The sequence below is a fragment of the Astatotilapia calliptera genome, chromosome 6, assembly GCF_964374335.1.
Source record: "Astatotilapia calliptera chromosome 6, fAstCal68.1, whole genome shotgun sequence".
In the NCBI taxonomy this organism is placed as follows: Eukaryota; Metazoa; Chordata; class Actinopteri; order Cichliformes; family Cichlidae; genus Astatotilapia; species Astatotilapia calliptera.
Window position 1 is genome coordinate 1673966 of NC_137427.1, and position 25466 is coordinate 1699431.

Sequence of the window (25466 nt, forward strand, 5' to 3'; positions counted from 1 at the left end):
GGGCGGAGCTGGGTTTGTGAAACAGGGCCTGAAGTTAAAACTGGTCAGAGCTGAATAAACTCCTCAGCTGAAGGTGACCTGAGAACACGATAAAGCGTATTTACACACGTCGTTAGTGAAATACTGCAGAGGGGGAAGCATAAAACACACGCGCGACAGATGGTTAACAAGGTGAAGCCACGCCCCCTACACAGACAAAGGCAGACAGGTGCTTTCATCCTGACACCTTCATGTGAACTGTGTCAAAGAGGAAGAAGGATCCACTGTTAGCGTGTTCACATCCAACCCTGCACTCGGTTCCTGTCCTCGTTATCTCAGGGCTCTTGTTTGCACACTTTGTCTGTTTTCATGTTTCACAAAGAAGATAAACGAGCTGAAGTCAAGATAATAACACGACTTTAGCTCTGACTGCATCAGACTGAGCGGCGACAGCTGCTGTTGTTCGTGGTGATGAAGTCAAACCATAAAAAGAACAAAGACTCCACCTGATGCATGTGGATGAGTCTGTGTTGTCGTGACAACATTAAGCTTGTTGTCAGAGCAGCCTGATCTCACAGAGCTGTGGGGGTTTCACAGCAGGCTGCTGCTCTCTCATTTGCATAAAGTTTGCATAAACCAAATGTGTCCCGCCTGCTTTGGCTGAAAGGTTGAAGTCTGATTACTGAACACAGCTGCTGCCCAGAGCTGAAACATGAAGCCAACAACAAGACACAAAGACTGCATGCCATCGTTTATATACAGTCTCAGTGTCACAGACAAAGGGCCAGACATTTGGAAGCTCATTGGACTGGAAGCTGTAGCTCCTCCTCTTTTACATGGAGATGGAAAAGCACCTGGAGAGGGCGTGGAACCATCTCAGGCCGCAAAGATCAAAACTCCCTGCCTGTGGGGGATGGGACTCGCTTCTTTAACAGGTGTGATTCATCCAGGATGAGTCTCCAGCATCGACCGCAGACACACCCACCCCCACATCACACCTCCTCCACATGGTCCCTGCTCCCCAACCACAGCATCCAGCACACATGTCACGGTCCTGCGTTGGTGACCCAGTGTTTGGATTTTGCATCATTATTATTATTGATCTGATCTGTTTTGTATTCTTGCTCTTCGGTTCTTCAGTCTGTGATTTTTAGCTCTGAGGTTTAGTTCTGTCTTCATGTTTATTTTCTTGTCCACAGTCGGTCGTGTCTCATGTCGCAGTTTGTTACTCCTGTCTCTGTTCCCTTTGTTCAGTATCAATCGGTGCCTCTGTCGTGTGTTTCCTGTTTTACTTTGACAGTCTGTGTCCTGTGTGCGGTGCGGCTGGTTTTGCTTCCCCTTGTGTCGTTAGCTCTAATTACCACCTGTTCCCCATCCTCTCGTTATGCTGTCTGTGTGTTTAAGTCCTGTGTTTCTCTCTGTCAGCGTTGTGCTGTCATCACTGCTGCGTTATGATCGGTTTCCAGTTCGCTGCTCATTGTTTAGCTTCCCCAGTCCAACTCCAGGGGCCCGTTCTTCGTACGTCGCTTACTACATCCAAGATCAAATGACACATCCAAGATCAAATCATCGCGCTAACCGTGAGCTCGCTAATCCGGTTCCCCGAACACACCTGCTGTTGACGATTACTACAGCTGGACGCAGGAATGTGACATCACTGGGTGTCGTAAAAGGGGCTACGCATCGATAGTAGAAACATTGATCGGCAACCCGCTGATTGGTCGGCGAAAATGTCGAAGGGGCGTGCTCGGTATTTTCCGGCAGCAGAGCAAGAACTCTTGATTGAGGGATTTCAGGAGTTTCAGAGTCTAATTAAAACGCAAGGGAACACTGCAAAGGCTGCAAAAGCAAGGAGAGAGGGCTGGCAGAAAGTTGCTGACAAATTAAACTCGTAAGTTATTTAATAATAACAATAATAATGGAGTGGATTGATATAGCGCTTTTCAAGGCACCCAAAGCGCTTTACAATGCCACTATTCAATCACTCTCACATTCACACACGGGTGGAGGCAGCTACAGTTGTAGCCACAGCTGCCCTGGGGCAGACTGACAGAAGCCAGGCTGCCATATCGCGCCATCGGCCCCTCTGGCCAACACCAGTAGGCGGTAGGGTAAATTTATTGTATTACACTATATTATCCAATATTATATTACATTATATTATGTTATATTATATCCCCTTACACATTAGAGCCACAACAGGACCCACTAGAACATGGGAACAAGTAAAAGTGAAATATAAGAATATTCTACAGAATGGTAATATTTATCACTTATATTGCTTTTCGTCTCTAGGAAAGAGACCCTGAAATAATCTGTTTGTTTATAACAGCAACCAAGAAAAGGGCAGAGCAAAAAAAAGACAGGTGGTGGTCCTGCACCCCCTCGTCAACAAGTTGGTTAAGTAAATAATACCCTCACGGGAATATCGATATCTCTCTATGAGCACACTGTCGCGCTGAGCTAAAGGATCCTGTCTATCCCGGAATATACGCTGAATTCTGAGGACTCTCCTTATCAATCTTGCACCTTCCGCAATGGGTTGGTCGCGTATACGGACAGGACATGGCTGCGACAAGCTTCCCAAATCCACCTTCGCTTTTATAGCCGTGGTCTCTCATCTTGATTACACAAAGTAATTTGCAATTACTACTCTGAAATATGAATTACATCTGTAATAATCACATACATGTAATAGAATGTTAATAGTACATTTCCCTTTTTTAGGAAATGACCTGTATGTATCTGTGTGACATCAATAAAAGGATCAAGTGCTGCATTATCTTTAGTTACATTGATAATATTTATTTATGGTGAAACAGTGGTGGAATATCGCTGTTGCTTTCGTATAAATGAAGCGGACATACCTGCGTGGCCGCGATCTAATCCTGTTTACATAAAGTAAGCCTGCTCCCGAGCAGGTTTACGCTTACGGCTCTGTTGCTATGACAGCAAGTCCCGGATGAGCTTCGGGGAACCGACTGATCCAGGATCACGCGAAATCGTCAACAATCTAATCCGGCTAACCTACTTAGCGAGGTACGAAGAACGGGCCCCAGGCCTCGAGGGCCGGTGTCCTGCAGGTTTTAGATCTCACCCTGGGTCAGCACACCTGAATCACATGACTTCATTACCAGACCTTTGGAGAACTTCAAGACATGCTGAGGAGGTAATTTAGACATTTAAATCAGTTGTGTTGGATCAAGGACACATCTAAACCTGCAGGACACCGGCCCTCGAGGCCTGGAGTTGGAGTTTCTTGTTTTGTTTCCTTGTATTCATGCAGAGTTTCTCCAACAATAAAAGCGGCACTTTAAGTTTAACTTCCTGTTTCTGAGTCCTGCATTTTGGGTCCTTCATCCTGCCTGACCGAGCAGCTTTCCCACTCGTGGGACTGATAGACGTTTATCTTATCTTATAAACTGACAGCAGCTGTTAGAGCAGGATGCAATGCAGACAGGTGAGTCAGACGGGTGAAGGGAGATTCCAGAGGCTGGGATATATAAAAAAAGAAGTGAGTAAGACTGAATCAGTACATGAGTTGAAAGATCATCATCATCACCAAACTGATTTATTTCAGTGGTTTTAACTCACACCTTTAATTTCACACTTTTGTCCACAGTTCAAACTCCTCATCACTGCCTCTGTGACGCAGTGGGACCTCCAGGCCTCGAGGGCCGGTGTCCTGCAGATCTCACCCTGGGTCAACACACCTGAGTCACATGATTAGCTCATCACCAGGCCTCTGGAGAACTTCACGACATGTTGAGGAGGATATTTGAATAAGCTGTGTTGGATCAAGGACACATCTAAACCTGCAGGACACCGGCCCTCCGACCCTGCTCTATGAACTCACAGTGCGCCCCCTTGTGTTCAGTGAGAGAAGGCCAGCTGGTGCAGAAAGTGTTCACAAACTTGGTCTTAATTTACTTTATTATTACATTTTTACTATTTAAAACTTATGATGCTCTTCCCGACTTAGCAGTTGTGTGATGACTCTGTGAGGTCTGTTTGGAGGTGATGTGAAGAAATGAGCAGGTGTGTCACAGCTGGATTAAATGTGGTCTGTAAGTGAAGCACAGGCCTGACTCACAGCCTCCAACAGACACAGAAGCCACAGAACACGATGAAGCTGGTTATGATTATGCAACCATGTCAGCAGCTGTGAAACGTGATCATTTACATCAAACCTGCTTTCAACCATTTAACATTTCCTCAAACACATCATCGACTGAGGGTTTGACTGTTTCTTATGAATATTAAAGAGTTCATTAACATTAAATGATGAGATTTATTTTAGTTTTTTATATTTAGAGGTTTGTTCAGCATAATTAATCAAAGCATCAGAGTCTGTTGTTCCTGAGGCCTCACAGAGGAGCACAGAGGCAGCAAACTGCAGTCTTTCTGTGTTTCAGTGTAAAATCAAATGTTCATGTGCTAAAGATAAAAATAATAATAATTAAAAAGGACTTTTAGATGCGACAGGTCATTTTTCTCAGAGTGGAGGTCAGAGGTCACTAAAGGAGGACTGAACGTGTCATTTGAACCTCACTGAGGTCACAGTTTGGCTTCAGTTGATTCTTAGCAAAGTGAAACTGAGTGTTGGAGCATCTATAACTTCATATATGAAACAGTTCTGTGGCTGCTGTGGTGAACTCGTGCTGTGCACATCAAACTGAACTGAGCTCAATCTTCTTGAGGCTTCTGCAGGCTGGGTCTGTACGAACGTCAAGAGTCAGAGAGTAATCAGAGTAAAGTATAATACTCAAGGAATAATTATATGGTCGTATAAAGTTTTCTTTATTTGAGTTCAGAAAGATGACACAGTCTCAGCTTTAGTTTAAAAATGCTGAAGAATTTAAAAGTGTTTAAATGTTAATGTAATGATGAGTTTTTGTTGACGTCCTCTGCAGGACTTTGCAGTGAACACAGGGGGCGCCTGTGAGCCCAGTGATGAGCTCTCTGTGCTCAGGCTTCAGCTTCACATGTTTGAACTGTGGACAAAGGTGTGAAAACAAAGTGATGAAGTTTAAACCATGAGAATAAATCTCGGTGATGGTTTCACTGCGAGGGTCGTCCTGGCCTGCAGTCAGGACCTGAAATTAAACTCAAATGTTTGTTTTGCTGCTCTCCTGTCGTGTGACCTCGCAGGTCAAACCCAGAGTTAGTTTAACGAGTTCATAACCAGCTTCGTGTGACCGTTTATCTCCGACGTGAATCCAGATAACGTGCAGGTCTCAGAGCTAGCACAGCGCCACCTGCCCACTGACTCCGCCCCTCACAGAGCTCCTCATATTTTTGTTCTTTACGGTTTGGTCCCGTTTCTGTTTGCACATTTACAGTTTTCCTCCTGCTCTCTGTCTGTTAGTGGAGCTGTGGGCTCATTCTTCAGGCCCTTGCGTGCTCGACACGAGTGTAAATATGATGCTAACGATGTTCTGTGAGCTGACACAGGAACAGGAGCTGAGCAGCATCTGCAGACATTTATATCACAAACACCTCCAAGTACAGCAGCTTTCATTCTGAAGGAGTTTGCAGTTATTCCTCCATGAATGTGTCTCTGAGTGCTGCCAGCATGTTACCCTGTTAGCGTGACAGTGATCAGTAAAAGTCTCAGGTGGTGTTTGAAGCTTCTCACAGCTCAGACACACAGAGCTGTGAGAAGCTTCTGTGGTCGTTTCTGTAGAAATGAGAGCTGAGAGCTCACGACGTCTCTGCTGCCACATGTCAGACTGTGGTCGACCCCACTGACCTGAGACTGTGGAGAGTGTGCAGCGTTCCTCTGAACCCCACTGTGGAGCTGTCACAGAACAGGAAGCACTCGTGGTTTCCTCAGCAGGAAACAGGTCATCATGCTGCAGCAGCAAGAGGGACAATCTACTAGTAGTTACAGTAGTATTAATGCAGTATTCATTGCAGTATTAATGCAGTATTAATGCAGTATTCATTGCAGTATTAATGCAGTATTCATTGCAGTATTAATGCAGTATTAATGCAGTATTAATGCAGTATTCATTGCAGTATTAATGCAGTATTCATTGCAGTATTAATGCAGTATTAATGCAGTATTCATTGCAGTATTAATGCAGTATTCATTGCAGTATTAATGCAGTATTCATTGCAGTATTCATTGCAGTATTAATGCAGTATTCATTGCAGTATTAATGCAATATTCATTGCAGTATTCATTGCAGTATTAATGCAGTATTCATTGCAGTATTAATGCAGTATTCATTGCAGTATTAATTGCAGTATTAATGCAGTATTCATTGCAGTATTGATTGCAGTATTAATGCAGTATTCATTGCAGTATTCATTGCAGTATCCACAGCAGTGCTGCATGTTTGTGGGAGAGAAATGTGATGATCTGTGACGGCAGCATCAGGACCGGACGAGTTCAACGTAACTGTGACTGCATCAGACTCTCCCTGCAGTACTTACATGTACTTGTACACGAGTAAAAATAGATGGTGTGGGAGGTTTTGCACTGTGCTTGTGTTGTTCGTAGCTGTGTTGTGGACAGAGACCTCCAACAGAAGCAGGCTCGGGGAGGGGCGGGGCCACCTGCTGACACCTGATGGGGGGAAGAGAAGGAGAGCAGAGACAAGGCAACGTTAATGACATGCAACACACGGGGAGTGAAAAGAAGGCAACATAACCAAAGGAAGGTCGAAGGTCACCTGGTCCAGCCCTAACTATATGCTTTAGCAAAAAGGAAAGTTTGAAGCCTAATCTTGAAAGTAGAGATAGTGTCTGTCTCCTGAATCCAAACTGGAAGCTGGTTCCACAGAAGAGGGGCCTGAAAACTGAAGTCTCTGCCTCCCATTCTACTTTTAAATACTCTAGGAACAACAAGTAGGCCTGCAGAGCGAGAGCGGAGCGCTCTAATAGGGTGATATGGTACCATCCAATCAAGGCTGGCCCGCTCTCCTGAGAAGCAACGAGCAGAAGTCAGCCAGCAGTAACCACAGTCGTACAGCAGCCTCTGTGCAGTCTGTAGGCTAAAGACAAAACGTCCATTTGTTCCCCCTCTGACACAGGAAGATACAGGCCAATGCTGACCAGACCAGACAAACTTCACCAGAAGCTGCTGCACCTCTTCCAGACGACCAGGTGGTGGCACTAAAACAGTAAGTGTGTGCATAAGATGAAGCAGCTACATATCTACTATATCTAGATACCAACGAGACATCCGCTCTCTAAGCTGGCTGACAAACCCCTGCTCTTTCAGAGAATAACAACCGCTCTATTCATCCACCTGCTCTCCTACAGCCAACGGCACCTGCTCGAGGGTGGTGCTCGGCTGCAGCTCCACCCTGACTCCGTGCTTCAAAGACGGCGTCCCCCAAAAACACAACAAACTAACAATCACAGACAGCTCTGAAACGATCACACAACAAACACAGTGAGAAAACTGAAAAAGCATTTAATGAAAAACTCACACCCACCAAACTCCCAGCATGCAGTGCGAGCGAGAGAGATAAACAGAGAGAGAGAGAGGCTATTTTGGCTTCTTCGTGTAAAAACCCTCCACAGTAACAGGAAGTCACGATGCCTCAGATGAGCTTTATTCTCATGTTTTTAGGTAAGTTCGAGCTTCTTCGTTGTTGTTCAGGGTCCTAAAATCATTCTTCTGTGTATCAGTGACACAAACAGGTGTTTGGCTCATTCTTAGAGCGATGCAGCTTTTACCTGTGAACAAACTGTTCAGTCAGAAACGTGTTTGTTGAACAAACAGCTGACAGACCAACAGAAGCAGCTTCACTGCATCTGTCAGCAGATGTTTGGTCTGCCAGATGTGGAGGATGAAGTTTGTCTTTGGATCCTTCCAGGCTTCATAACAAGAAATCAGCTTCATGACAAAGTTTGAAGAACAGTGTGATCATAATGATCTCACAGACATCACATTATCATGATATGAAGGAAGGTTGGAGATCGGCCTGTAATTAGCTCAGACTGCTGGGTCTAGAGATGCTTTTTGAGTAAAGGTGTAACTACAGCCAGCTTGAAGGCCTGTGGTACATAGCCGATTATTAGAGATAGGTTGATCATATTTAAGATCGAAGAATTAATTAATGGCAGGACTTCTTTGAGCAGTTTTGTAGGAATGGGGTCTAAAAGACACGTTGATGGTTTGGAGGAAGTAATTATTGAAGTTACCTCAGAAAGACCGCTGGTGTCACAGGCTGGGACTCTGACTCTGAGTTTATTTTTGTGTTCGTCTAATCTTAGATTTGTGATTATAGTTCATGTGTTATTCTTGTTTAGCTTCAGTTGAGCTTAAAGGCAGCCATTATTCCTCATTGTTTCCATGGTTTCTATGTTTGTCCAGTTTTAGACTTCATAGTGACCCTTCATGTTTCATAATCAGTGTTCATCGTTTTCTTAGTTGATCTCAGACTTTTGCTTTATTTTTGTAAGTTCAAGCTTCAGCCACAAACAAAGACTTTTGTTAAGTTTATTCTGTCTCCTCATCAGCGTCTAGATTTGCGTGCTCCACTCTTTCTCTACTCGCTCTGCCTCCAACAGACCGTGAGAAAAAGAGTCTAATTTAACATCAATGGTACTAAGAGTAGCTGTAGATAATATTACATCTGTGGGATGATTATTGGTCATTTTTTCTCTAACGGTTAAAAGTTTATTTGTGAAGAAGTTCATGAAGTCATTACTAGTTAACGTTAAAGGGATGGTTGGCTCAACAGAGCTCTGACTGTTTGTCAGCCTGGCTACAGAGCTGAAGAGAAACCTGGGGTTGTTCTTATTTTCTTCAATCAGTGATGAATAGTAAGATGTTCTGGCTTTGCGGAGGGCTTTCTTATAAAGCAGCAAACTATTTCTCCAGGCTAAATGATGATCCTCTAGATTTGTGACACGCCATTTCCTCTCCAGATTACGAGTCGTCTGCTTTAGGCTACGTGTTTGAGACTTTACAGGGTGGCTGTAGCTCAGGCGGTAGAGCAGGTCCTCTACAGGTTGGTGGTTCGATTCCTGGCTCCCCTAGTCTGTATGCCAAATATCCTTGGGCAGGACAGTAACCCCTTTATTATTTGCAGATGACACAAATATTTTTTGTTCTAGTGGGAATCTAAAGGAGCTGCTGGATACAATTACTTCAGAAATGTGCAAAATTGAAAAATAGTTTAACAGGAACAAACTATCGCTAAATCTAAGTAAAACTAAAATAGTCTTATTTAGGAATTCCCTTAGAAATGCAAGTGCAGATTCATATAGATGGTGTGGAAATTGAAAGAGTACTTGAATATAAGTTTCTTGGTCTGATTATAGTTGAAAAATTAATCTGGAAGTCACATATAAATCATATAGATAACAAAATTGGAAGAAGTGTTTCAATCTTGAGTAAAGTCAAACACATTCTCTATTGTTCCCTGATTGCACCGTATTTGAATTACTGTGCAGAGGTTTGGGGCAATACTTACAAACGTCTGCTATCATCAATCTTTATATTACAAAAAAGGGCCATAAGGATAATCCATGAAACTGGTTACAGAGATCATACAAATCCACTATTCTTAAAATCAAAAATTCTAAAATTCACAGATCTGGTTCATTTTCTCACTGCATAAATTATGTATAAAGCAATAAATAACCTGCTTCCTGACAATATTCTAAAACTGTTTTCTAAAAGAGAACGGGGATACAATTTGAGGGGGGAATTAAATTTAAAACATCCTCGTATCCGTACAACATTAAAAGGTTTTTGCATCTCTGTGTGTGGAGTGAAGCTATGGAACAGACTAAGTAAAGATATGAAGCAAAGTCCAAGCATGGCGCAGTTTAAACAGCAGTTTAAGGAGACGAGGGACGAGGGAGAGATTTGACAGGGTGTCCTTGTCCAATATTTTCATGTGTGTGTGGGTGCACGTGTATTTTGGGTGTATATATCTGTAGGTTGTGTATCCTTTGAGGTGTAACTGGGGTTTTTGAAAATGAGTATATGTGTGTATGTGTATACATGTATATATGGATAGATAGAAAGATAGATATACATATAATTATTTATTTATTTATTTATTTTAAATACATGTAACATATAATGTAATTGTAAGGAGGATTTCTGTATTCTGTTGATTACTAGATAGTGGAAAAGGGGGTGGGATTAAATAAGCTTATGCTTCTTCCTGCTCCTTTTTGAACATGAACGTTATTTGTAGTTGCGGTTGCTCATTTTCCTTTTGTTTTGCTTTGTTTGTTTGTCTCTTTTAATTCTATGTTGTTGTACTTTTTCAATATGTTCAAAATAAAGATTCAATCAATCAATCAATCAATCAATCAATCAGTCAACCCCAAACCCTTCCTTTGCTGTTGTTTGTAGTTTAGTTCAGCAGTTAAAGTCTCGCTTGTTGTTCACCACCTGCCTGCATCGTCTGCTGTTGGGTCCACACTCTCTCTTCTCCAAACCGTCGGCTCCACAGACGTGACCACAGCTCACAGTCATCATCGTTTTTTACTGTGAACGTCCTCGAGCTGGTTGTTCACAGATGTTAGTTTCATTTGACGTTAGATAACTTCTGTTTTCTTCAAGTCTATTTTTTCTTTCTACTTAAGATTTGTCCATTGTTTTGTTTCACTATTGTAAACCTCAGATATCAAACTTACTGCACATGTTTGGCCATCGATCCTTTCAAACAGGTTTTTCTTTCTTTGCGCTTTAATTTGAAACTTGGACTAAATGTTGAAGAAACTCTGAGGTTTGTTGAATAAAATCATGTTGAATCTCTGTTGTATTAAACTGAGATATTTCACTGTTTCATGAGATCACTTTGTGTTTGATGGCAGCAGATCTCAGGTCAGTGACATGATCGGGTACAAAGAGTCTTCGAGAGGCCGAGTTTCTCAGAAACAAGTTGATCAGTCTGCACGTCTGCAGAGGAAGCATGACCCCGTCCAGCGTTTACAGACGTGTTGCTGCCATCAGATTAAAAATGAGCTCTCTCAGTTTAAACATGTGAAATGTTTTCTATCTTCTATTGTGAATAAAATATGGCTTCATGACATTTGAACATTATTCGACACCAACGACCTTTTTGCAGCTGTAAATGTTTAGTTTGTCACAACCAGATCAAAAAGTAAGAAGTTGTTGTGATTGGTGTAAAATGTGTGAGGCTGAGTTCCTCCTGTCACTGATGCAGCTCACATGTATCAGCTTCACCCTCCTCGTGCTTCATGTTGCCTGGAGTTAATCCTCACTTACTTTCTGTGGCTCTTTGTAAGATCTCTGATCACTTTCATTAAAGTTCTCACTGACTGTTGGATCTCTTCATATTTTACAGTGATGAGATTTTCTGCTTCTGAGGAAGTGACGAAGAACCTGACGGGCACTGTGGGAGGAAACATCACTCTACCTGACTCTGTGCTGGAGAAAGGATATCTGTCATATGGAAGAAAGATTATTGCTGATGTGATTAAGGGGGAATTTGACATATCAGAGGACATTTACAAGAACAGACTTCAGTGGGACAGAAACTCTGGACTCTTTACACTCACAGAGCTGCAGAGGGACGACTCAGGGATTTATACTGTCGACTCTAAAACAGGAAAAGGAAACAGGAAATCATCATATAAGCTCACAGTGTACGGTAAGTCTCACATTTACTCTGGTATATTTTTGTGCAACATCCCAGCTCCATATGTGACCTCAGTCTGTATGTTCCTCATTAGTTTGGTCATATCATCACTTCAGAATAAAAACAGCTTTTTGTTCTTATAATCCCACAAATGTCTGGTGTGAAAGGAATAATCAGCTTTGACTTCAGTGTTTTCACCAACATTACTGATGTGTACAAAGTGAATGAAAGAACAGGACAAAGCAGAAACTTTAAACACTGTTCTTAGAAAATCCTGCAGAACAACAGAAATTAACACGTTTTTATTTAACAGCTTTTTTAAACCAAAACACAAAACTTCCTGTTTACTTGAACATGTTTCCCATTTCATGGTCACGTTAATCCACAGAGAAGTAACACAAAGCCTCATTGGCCATGTTCCCACTAGTGCCTAACTATCGCCCAATCACAGCTCAGCACAGCACCCTGTGAGTTTCTAAGGTATTGAACTTCTTTATGAAGCATTAACAGTTACTTCTTACAGTCAAACATGTATATGTGAACAGCCCAGCTGCCACCTGTCAGTCTTGTGTGGCCTACAGTGTTACACTGCCTAACAAGCAGAACAGACACTTTTATTTTGACGGGTTTGTTGTTGATGGCGACTTCCTGTGGCTGCTGCTGTGAGAGGAACACATTACAAAACACGAGCTGTGGTTTCCATCATGAAGCAACACATTGTGCTGTAATGTTTGTGTCTGACTACAAAGCTGCTGTCTGTGTCGTAGAAACCAACGACAGTCATGTAGTTACGGGAACCCACACACAGAATCATGTCTTTGTGTTTCCTGCTGTGAGTCTGTGGAACAGGAAACCTTAAACATGTCCAAATAAATGGATCAGACTGATGGAGCTCAGCACTGAAGCTGAAGATGCTGCTGCTCAATGACCTGCCTGAGCTGAAGGAAACCACGCTGGCATCTTTAGATCCTCACAAACTCCCAACATCCTGTTTCATAAACCTGTGAAAACTATCAGCCTCCTTAAGTCTGACTCAGGCTGTTTGTCCTCAGCAGCTCCTGAAGTTTCATATCAGTGATGGTGTCGTTCAGCTTCATCGTACAGCTGAGACTTCTTCATGAAAGTGATTTGTCAGAAACATCAAAGTCACCTTTACAGCTCCATCACTTTGAGATGAGCTCAAACAAACATGCTGAGCTGTAGCTGCATGTTTGTTTGCAGTTCAGTCACTTCCTGAGAAAAATGCACGACTTCATATCTGTGCAGAGACGTGAAGGTTGAATTAAACATTTATAGCCTGGATTTTAAATCCTGATTTATAATAACATTATAAATAATTACTACTTCTTTGGTGATGCTCTGATGGCTCCTCCAGTTCAATAAATTCCCTGTCCTGTGTCTTCTTCACATGAAATTTGGATTTTTATCATCTTTTCACATCAGAATCAAAGTGAAACTAGACGAATGTGGACAAAGCATCATGGATGAGCTGTGGTGCACAGCAGGAGCCTCAGGAGTTTAACCTGTTTAAAGCTTTTTGTTGTTGTTAACGGGCTGTTTTCTTCCTTTCATGAGGATTTGAATCAGAGCGTTGGTTTCTTCTGTGTCCTCTTCAGCACCTTCTGCTGATAGTGATGCTAGTTTGACAGGAAACCTGAGAAATCCCTCATAAACCTTTATGATGAGATTCAAATGGATATAATGGAGGTTTGGCAGTCTGCTGTCTCTGCTGTGTTTGAGATGAGCAGTTTCAAATTAATGTTCACTGACTGCATTAAAGCAGCAATAACCAGAGCTCTGCTGTTCTGATGATGTTCACTAACAAAAAGCTGAAAGTTAAAAACATTTTTCTGATGTTAATTTTTGTTCTCCATCACTTTTCTCCTCCAGATCCTGTACCAACACCTAACGTGACTAAGCTGAACTCCAGCTCTGAGAGCTGCTCCTTACTGTGTCGGGTGGACAGAGAGACCACACTGCTGTGGTTTAAAGACGAGCAGATGCTGAACCAGAGCAGCTCTGCGCTCTCTCTGCCTCTCACTGTGCACAAACAGGACTTCAACTCCTCTTACAGATGTGTGGCTGCAAACCCTGCAGAGGAGAAAACTCTTCCTGTCCGTGTGAGAACCACCTGTGGAGACACAGACGACAACGACACCAACAGCTCGACTGAACCAAGAACCTGTGAGATTATTTCTAACTGTGATTTTAAACATGTTGTTCACTGTGTTTGCTGACATCTGATTTCCTGTTTGACAGATAACATCCTCATTATAATCTTCTGTGTCCTGAGTGCTACCCTCATCATCATCATCATCATCATGAAGAGGAAGCATCCTGTCCAAGACAAGTTTAAACTCCTACAAGCTGCAGGCAGAGGTTTGTGTCCTTGAATATTTCTTTTCATATTTGTAATCTTGTTCTGAGACGTGAAGATCAAAGTGTAAAACATGTTTATGGAGGAAGTGCAGCAACAACCCCCCCATGACCAAACCACCAAACCCAAGCGGTCCTCCAGCACAGAAACAGCTGTGAGCAGACACATGACAGATTATTAGTTACTGCAAATGTAAGAAGTAATCCGAGTACTTTCACTGGACCGACTCAGGTCCACCTGGTTCTGACAGACGCAACAACTGAGCCAAAAATCCTTTGAAGCTGAAAGTGTGAAAGTGCTGCAGGTGAGAGTCACCTGTCTGCTGCTTGGAGGTCATTTCCTGTCACATGTGTTCCAGCTGATCCAGCTGTGATGAGCCGGCTGTCTTTAAACAAGCTGCAACAAGAGACACACACAGCTGTTTTCTACATTTACTCAGCTCCAACATTCACCAACTGTAACTGATTACAGCAGTAACTAGTTACTCCTGACGCTGCAGAGTATCATGCAGACGTGGACAGAGTAGGTGTCACATGTCTAACCTGAAGCTTCCATGAACTTTGTGTTTTCACAGCTCCTGTGGATGAAGTGCTCCTTTACACTGGCACAGCTGACAGCAGACAGGTGGGTACCTGCTCACACCGTCAGCTCAGAGTCCATGCAGCTCAGTGGAAGCTGACTACATGCAGACACACAACAAACACATGAAACACTAAAGTCAGGAGTGTGTTGGAGTCAGAGTTCTTCTGCTGGAACATGAACTTCCACACAGATCACATTCTCCCTCTGGCTGCTCTCCACCAGCAGAAGCAGCCGTCTCCATGTTTCACTGCGTTGCTTATTCCCGTGTTTCTCCTTCTCCAGGGTGGGATTTTAGCGGCTGTATCAGGAACCAGTGATGGCTCCAGTCTGACAGCAGTGTCTTACAAACTGGTGCTCGTCACACGAGAGGTGTGACTGGCTGGAACGTCCGAGGAAAGCTGGACTCTGGAAAGAAGTTTTCCTTTGGTGCTGATGATTTGGATTGATTATGAATAAAGTGTATTTTTACAGTGTGAATGTGCCACAGAAGAGTTTCCATCTACGTCATCATGACCTCTGACCTGCTCCTCTGACACTGATCATAAAAGACTGTATCCAGACAATGGACAGAGGACGCAGCTGTACGTCATGTTTACCTGTCAAATCATTCAAATGATGCAACAAAGCAAAGACTTCCCTCTCTGTCACCTACCTGCTGCCTTGACTCCTCTCTCCTCGCGTCTCTTCCTCGCCTCCTCTCTTTGCATCCTCAGAGGGAGGGTCTAGGACAAGGGGAGAGGAGGTGAGGGAAGGAAACTTTGGAAGGATCTGAGGTGAACCTTCACGTCTCCTCTTCATCGTTTACCTTCATGGACTCTGAAGGCCTCGTAGTAGGTCTGGGACTAGCAGGACCAGGTCTGTGTTTGAGGAGGAGCAGCTGGGCTTGGAAGAAAGGAGCAGAGACTGAATCACATTTGATTCTGATCAATATTCCTTCAAAGGTTTATTTGTGATGTGAGTGCATGTAGATCTCCAGGACGAGCCTTACTGCTGCTCTGAGGACTGAAAGCTTCACTGAGCTCTGATTTATTTCTCTGCTTTTAATTCACTCCTTTAACTTCACACTTTTGTCCACAGTTCAAACTCCAGCAGCTCATAGAGCTCATCACTGCCTCCGTCAGCTCACAGGGCGCCCCCTTGTGGTCACTGACAAGCTGTTCACAAATTAGATTTGATGTCATTTATTCTCATCTTCCCGACTGTTGCTGCAAATACATGAAATAAATAACAGAAGCTTTGTGAGTGTTTCTCTTCCTACTCTTTGACTTCCAAACCACAAACAGGAAACATCCACACACATCCTCAGCTCCACGTGGATAAAATGACCATAGCAAAGAGCTAACGGTTCACACACTGCAGAGCTGCTTAGTGACGTTTGGAGCACAGCTGCTGTCAATGTTAATGAACATGCCCACTCATCTTACTGATCTCAGTCAATGAAGCTCTGTGATGTTTTATTTTTTAAATACATTTTTAAATTAAATTCACTAAATCATAACAACAGTTTATTATGAAGTAAATGTAAAGAGAGAGCACATCAATGCAATGACCACACAGCACCACCAGGGGGCAGAAGCGTCTCACTGGTGACATTTTTTTACATCAGAAAATGAATAAAAGCAAAGAAAAGACTGTTTAACAGATTTTATGTGAGCACATTTTAGTAAGAGATGCACAGGAACATGATTCAAAAGGCTGTGGGTTTGAATCCCAGTACAAGAAAACAATGACTAGAACAAAACGTGCTCACGTTTGTTTAGATGATAGGGTGCCCACACAGGGGCGGTCCTAGCCTGTTTGGTGGGTTTAAATGTTTTTGCAGATGCAGGCCCTCCAGGCGGGCCCTCCCCCGAAGGGTGAGGCTGAATGTGTATCTGTGTAGGACTGAGGGAGGGGCTGCCCCTCAGATCTGCTGGTTGCAGTTGCAGGATCTCCCTCTGCGCGGAGGTTCGGTTAAATAAAAGCATTACAAGTGTTTGTGATGTCAGTTTCTTTTCAGCTGCGTGACAAACAGATGTGATTTATAACAGTTGGAATGTGAGTGTGCAGGTCTGTGAAGCCCCCTCCACACCATAATGAGGGTCTGTGGGTCTGTGGGTGGGTTGCAGAGGGAATTGTGTATGGTGTGGTACATTCTTGATAACCCTGCAAGAGACAAAGAAAGAGCCGGGGAGGTGGAGGCCTGGTGCTTATTCTGGCCGCCTCGCTGTGTTTCCATGTTCTCTCTCTATGAAGCTGTCGCACAAAGTGTTTCTCTGCTGTTTCTTATTGAATATTCAAAGGCTGATTATTACTTTGTTTACTGTTTACATTCTCACCTTCCTGTTTTCTTTCACTTCTATTATAACTGTTATTTTGGTGGTTACTTGTCTCCATCTTCTCTGATTGCCTTGCTGTATATTTGTAGCGCTGTCACGTGTGCTCCCTGTAAACACACATTTCACAGTGTTTAACCTGCACAAACGTCGCTGCCTCTCATATCTTTGGTTTGTAAACTGTGACATTAATCTGGAGGAAATGTTCTCTGACCTTCATGTTTTCACTCAGACTCAGTTTTACACTTTTTTATACGTGATTCCAAAAACCAAACATACGTCACTGAGACAGATCAGCTATTAGAGTCATAAATAGTAACACATGAACAGTTACAGCCCGACCTTCACATAATCATTAACTGACTCTCACATCTGAAGCCAGACATCACGTCTGCATGTGTGCTGAAATGGTGAAAAACATTAGAACAAAGAAAATTGTTCAAAACATTCCCCATGAACCGGGAGAGCCTGTGCATCACATCCTGTCCTCGTCGGTGATCATATCCCATCGACTGTGCCTCCTGCCATCAGCCCATGACCTGTAACACTGACGGCGGCTGAGAGGAGTTTGGATTTAATAAAGTAGCTGAAAACAAACTCCACACTTCCTGTTCTCAGTTTTCCAGGTGAAACATGATCTGACAGGACAGGTAAAGTCTGCAGAGCAGCATGTTAGAATATCCAGTAGAAATAAGGACATTTACAGCCTGATATCTGCAGCCTTACAGAATAAACTCGGCCTCTCCCTGTCTGTGCTCAGCTGTTCATAAATAATTCAGAGTTGTTGTTTCTGTGCATTCCTCATTAGTGTGTCACTCGTGATCCGATCACACCCACAGCAACTCACGCTTCACCCAGTGATTCCTCCCCTGGATATCAGCTGTTTGAAGACTTTAAGGGGAAAGTCGCTGTCCCCCCTCCAGCAGGATGTAGAGGGCGACCAGAACCATGTGCACTGCTACCTAACCAGCGTCAAAATGCTCGAACCTAATTTACAAGTCATTTGGTGTCTGGTAAACAAGCTCACTTCCTGTTTTACTGACCTCTGAGGTTAAGAGTCCACCACAAAAATGTTCTTTTAGTTTCCAGCAGCACTCAGTGTCTGTAGCAGCGTTATCAGTAATACCAACTTCACCATAACAGTCTGATAAGTTCAGTCTTTATTGGCATGCAAATATAAATAACTTCATTGTTAAAAATGACATTAATGTGCCTTTAGTTACATGTTAATTACATGTTTGCAGAATATCACAGAATATGTGGGCAGAAGAAAAAACATTAGCTGTCACACACTACTAAAGTAACAGTGACATCACACAGGGACGGGTGTGTTATGGATTAGGACTTTATAAACTAATAAATGTTGTTGAACATCAGTGATCACGTTTAGCTCCACAGGACAGAAACCAAAGCTTAAAACGTATAAAACCAGCAAATATTAATTAATAATGATAATATTATTATTAATAATAATAATAATAATAATAATAATAATAATAATGATGATAATGATGCTGAACTGATATTAAGGGGAAGATTTGACCAATAAGAAGTAGATAAATAATAAACAGAACAGACTCCAGGTCAGATCCTTGGGTGTGAGTTCAGAGAATGAACTGGGTGTGGACATTTACCGAGGCTGTTGCTGTGAGGAGGTGGAAACCACATGTTATTGTTCATGAAGGTTATTGGCAGAGAGGTGAGCATGAACATCAGAAGCCACCGTTTCCACCAGGATTTCAAACAAACTGGACGCAGGACAAAAGCTGCTGAATCCCTGGATTGTGCACGAGTGCAGTTACTATAGCTGAGAGACGAACAGATACCAGAGGTGAGGTGTAAGCTTCTTTAACTGAGTCAGCAGAAAAGAGGGTCTGATTGACAGATGGACGGATCTCTGATTACAGTTTTTGCCCACTGCTTGAACACATTTTGCAAAACCCCGCTCGCTGTGCCAAAACTGTACACACAAGTACACATGACACAACACTGGGAAATATACCATTCACATCTGTGCCAAATTGGAACTCTACTCCCAAAACCTAAACTCTGCTGTCAAAACCTAACATTCCTTTGTCAAAATGTAACTCTGTTGACAAAATGACACATACCTGCACCATATGCAAACACTTACAGATCAGGGGGAACACACTAGTCTTCTTTACATAAAACACTGCAGTCCTTGATTCCCATTGTTTATTCAGAAGGCACATTTACAGGAGACACATTTCCAAACAACCATAAACGCAAATAGACCTACTCAATACTGTACATTGCAGTACCATGAATACAGGTAAAGCAAATAAAACAACAACAACACAATAGTACTGCAATAGAAAAAACACTATACTGTGAACACAAAAAACCATGACAATTGTGCATAAGTGGGCTCATGGATCGCGCCGTCTGTTGGGGTCTGGCCACAGGACCTCATCAACATCGCAAGCAATGTCCTCTCCCGCTAGGCACCGGGGTAAATATCCTCTTGCTCTCCCTCCATCCATGCTTGCAAAGTTCTTGGAATGGCTACGCTGGGGGCTTTTTGTAGTTGGCTAATTGGTGTTCGGTTTTGCAAGTACGTGCCTTCAGGTGTGTATTTGAGTGGTTGCAATTACCCGATGTGTTTTGTATTTTGGATACATGTGTTTTCCGAATGGCACCCTGAGATTTCATTTTGTGAGCGAAGTGTCTTATGTATGAAATAGAGTGTAGCATGCAGGACCATGTGTGTTGCATGAGGGAGTAGGTGTGTTGCATGATTGGTACTGGGGTGCAAAGCAGCGCTTTTGTTTAAGGTAGGGGTACATGTGTTTGAGGTATGGTAACAACAGCTTCACGTTGTGTTACTTTAGTCTAAGCATGGGTTTATAGTGTTCAAGCAACAGGCAAAAACTGTAATAACCACTGCAGCCAAACAGAGCCTGACGAGCCCAGTTGTGAGTAAGCTGTTAAGACTCGACTGTACGCTGTGTTCCTGTTTTCCTCTGAAACAATAAGTCCCGTTGCAGCAGCCTTTCAACGCCTCTCTCTGTCTCTGCTAGCAAACTTGACCCAGACAACAAAGTAAAGCTAGTTTTCAGCTACGAGCCCGACACGAACCCGACGTATCAGCCAGAGGTCCTTTACTACGGTTCAGAGCCGCGGACCTGTTTTATATACGAGATCGCTGCAAAAAGTGCAGTCTTACCTAATGTCCACCTACTGTTACTCATTTATATTAAGATTCAAACATCTAGCTGGTGTTGGTGTGGAGAGTAACCTTCAGTAATAAATCACATTCATGTAGTTGTAAAAAGCATGATAATATATTAAGTAATCCAAAGTATTCAGAATACGTTACTCTCATTGAGTAATGTAATGGATTACGTTACAAAATACATTTTGGGGCATATAATCTGTAATCTGTAGTGGAATTCATGTTAAAAGTAACCTTCCCAACACTGATCATTACACAAAAGTCTTTTTGTAACAGAGGTTCCAGGTGATGTTGGTCCACACTGCTGCTGAGAACCAGAGGACGGCTCTGGACCAATGGGAGCATCCGGGTTAGAGGGAGTATCACCTGACAAGCAACAGGTAACACTAGTCTGCAGGCAGAAGGAAGGACCCACATGCTGAGCAATGGAAAGGTTTGAACAGGTTTATTTACAAAATGAGGTTATGATATTTCCAAGAAAACACACAGACACAGAAAACCAAGAGTGGGAGAACAAGACAGAACACATGAAGGATGAAATGTTTTTGGAACCAGTCTGAACATAAATCACCAAAAGTATCAGCCAACAGTCCGGGTGAGATGCCACCACCAGCCTGCACAGTCTGGGCTGAACAAGGAAGATCATTTTAACACTGGATGGAGAAAACAAGACTGACTCGCTGCACGTCTTGTGGTACAAAATTGTGTAACTCAAAAGTGGAACTCGGTTGATCTCTTTCACACAAAGCCGATGTTTGGACATCGTGGCTGCTTCGCTGCATTCAGTCGACAGCTTTAACTACCAGTTCAGCTGTACCTGAGCTGAGTGTGTTAGTCGTTTCTAAATCATTGACTTATTTCCCAAATTCCTTCATGCACAGACTTTTTATTAGCTGCAGGAAGTGAAAACAAGCTTTGCTGTGAATTCAACTGAAATGTGAGACTCAATAACAGAAATCTAACAGGCTGACACAGAGGCACATGCAGTTTGTAAAATAAATGAAATAATGTAAATAAAACGAAAGCAACTAATTCAGTCAAAAAACAATAACCTGAAATTTTTCTTTCTGGAAACTCTCGGTTGGGAATTTCTCGCGTGGTCTCAGGTATTTTCAGCATGGTTGTCCGTGATCATGCGATGGGCCTCCAGCTTATCGTATACTGTGGTCAGGTTGGTGTGGAGGATCGTTGTTGATGACTCTGGTATATTTTCCCCCTGGAGAGGAGAAAGTAGAGGCATCAGATAACAGAGTAAAGTGGAAGAGATGAAATAGATACTGCTGTTCCTGTAACAGGGCGTTCCTGTTATCAGTGAAACCAGAAGGAATCCACAGAGATTCATGTTCATGGGAAACAAATGTCTCCATAGTAACTGTTTGCATCACATCCTCCGTCAGGCAGGTGACGCTGGTGGTCATAAGAACACTTCAGGTGCTTGGCTGCACAAAGGAAAGATACACAACCCTTACATGACCTTCAGACTCACAAACATACCTGTGCTGTGTGCTCGGCTGACTCTAGATGAGCGTTTGACTCTTGCAAACGCTGAGCGAGCACAGACACGTCGAGGCCTGAAGCAAACTCTAAAACTCCCACAGCCGTCGCAAACACAAAGAACAGGAGTAGTTATGACGTTCATAAAAGAAGAAGTTCTAAGTTCCCCTCTGCTTTTACAGTTTTTTCTGAATGCTTAAACCCTAACTGTGATTCTTGTAGCACAATCTCTAAAACTATTCAGACTTATAGCAAAACCACTCACTGAGTTTGCAAAACTAAAAGCACAAAACCTGCTTTGCACTCAGTTTGCAATTTTGTAACACACACTTTGCAAAACTGTAGGCACAATTCACTGCACAACACTCAATTACCAAATTTCCAACACACTCCTAGCAAAAGCATACACATGCATGGCTATCATTAACACTAATTTGCCAACTGTCTGGCACACTTTCACATGTGAAAACTTTTTTAGATAATTAGTTCACTTTGCAATCAGCCTAAGCACTATAATACAGGTAAGCTGTGTGTGCGGAGTACAATGGAGGGAGCAGGAAGAGTGAGAAGTAGAGGAGGCCGAGGAAGAGGACGTGGAGGTGAAGAAGTAGGATGAAGAGGACGACAAGGACAAGGAGGAGCAAGAGGAAGACGAGGAGGGGGGAGAGGAAGGGTAGGAAGAGTAAGAAATAGAATTGCTGATGACATCAGAGCTACAATAGTGGACCATGTAATCAACCGTGGAATGACCCTGAGGGAAGCTGGCCAACGGGTCCAGCCTAACTCGAGCCGCTACACTGTAGCAAGTATCATAAGGACATCTTGAAATGAGAATCGGTGAGTACAGTCACTTCGCACAAAGACTTGTAGCACTGCCATATGCCAATGAGAAACACACCAATACCATTGATGTAAAAATACTGAAATTGTTACTTTACAGAATTGCTAGATGACCAGATGCTGGGGCAGAGGAAGCATGTTCACTGCAGACCAAGTAACCCATATAGTCATTATGGCGATTGCAAATAATCCTATACTTGGTAATACACACTTGTGTTTGTTTTGATGTGTTTGAATAAACACCAGTACTTGAAGTTTGGATCCCTCTATGCTTATGGATCTATGACAGAAGTATGAGCTCACACTGACATAGCCTACCTTGTGCGAGAGAAAGCAAAAGCCAGATGTGTTTTGTATTCATACCATCAGTGTGCAGTTGGCGCATTGTGTGCTTAGTAGATGATGGCTTGTGTGTACTGTTTGATACGGAAACACCATTTTTACGAAGGTGTGAAGAGTTAATCTAGCTGTGTTTGCTTTTGCAAGAGAACTACAATGTTTTGATGATTGGGTGACAGGTTTTCTTATTTGTGTGTAGAGTTTTGCAAAATTAGCCAATAGTTACAAAAAATGTGCTTAAGCAATCAGAAAAAACTGTAATTAAACAAGCTTCCTCTTGTAATTACCTATAATACAGCAGCAACGCTGAACCGATGCTAACACTAATCAACAGCGTGCGTACATTTTAAGCAAAGTGTTAAATTCACGAGTTAAAAAGGTAAAAATAAGTATCTATATTTCTGTACCCAGTGTGCATGTGCAGGCTGTGAGGTTACTGACTCAGCAGCCAGCTGACGCCTGATAATGAGCACAGGGTTAAAATCTCACAGTCCTTCTAACTTCATCTCCAGACTTCCTGTCTGCTATCGAGTGTTACTTCCCCTCCTGCTCCTCTTCTGGGTTTGCTTCACCAGCTCTGTGCAGGCTTCAGGTATGAACTTTGACTCTCGGGCATCAGTGGAGTGTGACCCTGCAGCGCTGCAAACCTTATAGAAGAGAAAGTGTTGAACCTCTGAGGAGCCACAGCTTTGCTCTTTATGTGCCCACCACTGAGTTGAGCTACATCAAAGCTCTCAAAGATTATTTGCAATCTACTCTGATTAATCACACAATCAGATCAAATCACCTGGTGGAGTTAATGTGATACTACTGTCACCAAGGTGCTGCTTAGCAACCACCATTAAACAGCAGGATGGAGGAAGAACTGCAAACCAACATGACAGGGTGAACCTGGTGTTCAGTATTACCGAAGCATCTGAGGTAAATCACCTCAGTAAGAGATGATGAGGTCACTGCCTGATGATCAGTCAGGTCTCCAGAAAACAGAAGAGTCCCTGGAGCTTTGTGTGGACAGTAGGAGGGTCTAAAGTTTCCCACTAGTGTCAAATCTCTGTTTTATTTTCTCCTGAAACAGGATCTTATATCAAACGTTCATGTTTGAGCTCTTTATTTTTATTCTTGACTCGATCATTCTCAGCAACATCATGAATCCATCAGATTCTCCTGTGTTTTCATGATCAAGGCTTCTTTCCTGGTTTCAGATATAAGAAACTTTATAAAAATAATAGTAGAGCCTGAAATATGAGGCTGATATGTTTGCTGGTATTAACGGTTTGCTGATAAAGCTGCAGACAGTATCTGTATCAGCATTATAACAGCAAATGAACTAAAAAGTGAAAAAATAAAATAAAGAAGAGACGGAGAAACAACCTTTGTCCACCAGATGTTACCAGCTGGGCAAACAAAATAAATAAAACTTTTCAGTTTTAAACTGCATTGTCCTTTTATGTCTGAAGGTTCTCAGTCATCCAGGTCATCGTAGTCTAAGAGCTTGGAAAAGCGTCTGGACTTTTGCTCCTCTGGTAGTCCTGCCAATACCTTTCTGTGCCCACTCTAGCCATGTGGCCAACAGGAGCTTCCATGTGGTACTGTGGAAGCTTATTGGCCGATAGTTGGATGGGGCCGGTCCCTTCTGGGCATCCTTAGGGATCAGGACTGTCCGGCCTTCTGTTTGCCATTGTTAAACCCTCCCAATTCTTTTGATCTTTGGGCTGAAGGAAGGACAATATTCGGTGTATAAATGCTCAATCAACAATCTTTTATTCCATACAATTCAACACTTTATGAGCATAAACCATCCGGAGGGGAGATGAGCGCGGGAGGGTGTCCGCCTGATCTCGAAGTGTCTGAGCGTTCCTCACATTCTTATAGCTTCAGCCCCCCTCCAAAGTCATAAACCTAAACATCCACATTCTTCCTCTCTCTTATGACCTTGGCTTCCTGTGCAGTATGTTCTGTTCTTTTCTAATCAGACAAATAAGGTCATGACTCTCTGAAAACAGTATTTCTGTCATGATCCTGGGTCCTTTGACCCAGCGTTTTGTGTTTTCTCTTCGCGATTTTGGTTCTGTTCTTCCTCTGGTTAGTGTTTACTCTGTTCTGCCCGTGTGTTCCTGTATCTAGTCCGCGTTTCTTAGTTTGTGTCCTTTCATGTGTAAGTTCCTGTTTTATTGTGAAGGTCTGCGTCTTATGTGAGTGTTTTCAGTTTGCCTCCCTAGTCTCGTCATGTTAATCACTCCCAGCTGTGTTTCCCACCTGTGTGTAATCTCCCTGTGTTCTCTGAGTGTATTTAAGTTGTGTTTTCTGTCATAGTAGTTGCTGGTTCGCCTGTGTTGTTTCCCCTCGGTCTCCCTGCATGTATTTCCTCGGACCTCCCTGCATCCTCGTTTCTGGTTTGTCTTGTTAGTTTACCCAGTTTAGGTTTCCGGTTTCATGTTTTGCCACCATTGCTGTTTGTACTTACCCACCCCTGTAAATAAACACTCGCCTGCACCAGAGCTGCTGCCTTTTTGGTCCTTTCTACAACTCCACACGGCTTGCCCCGGCAAACCGTGACAATTTCTTATACATCAGCAGTATACTGCATCATAAAGCAATATCATTCATTCACAATAAATCAGCAGTCTAATGTAATACAAATCAGTTTAATAAGTGTAATAGTTATCACCTCTTCTAAGTCAGGAGAATAATGCAAACTAAAACTAGTTCAGTTCATTTTTTTTATTTCAAACATTTCAAACATGTGCCTTCACAGTCAT

At 42.8% G+C, this 25466-nt stretch overlaps 2 protein-coding genes across 3 annotated transcripts in view; one reads left to right on the forward strand and one right to left on the reverse strand.

Annotated features, from left to right (window-relative positions):
• The window catches only part of LOC113023548 (CD48 antigen-like), an 87873-nt gene that overhangs the window by 40403 nt on the left and 22004 nt on the right, over nt 1-25466 (reverse strand). The gene's annotated exons all lie outside the window — the stretch shown is intronic.
• On the forward strand, nt 10978-15770 carry LOC145429179 (uncharacterized). Its single transcript, XM_080302307.1, has 5 exons — nt 10978-11576; nt 13455-13748; nt 13824-13943; nt 14516-14565; nt 14806-15770. Exons 1-5 carry the CDS (start codon nt 11135-11137, stop codon nt 14896-14898), a joined length of 999 nt encoding a protein of 332 aa, XP_080158433.1. The 5' UTR covers nt 10978-11134; the 3' UTR covers nt 14899-15770.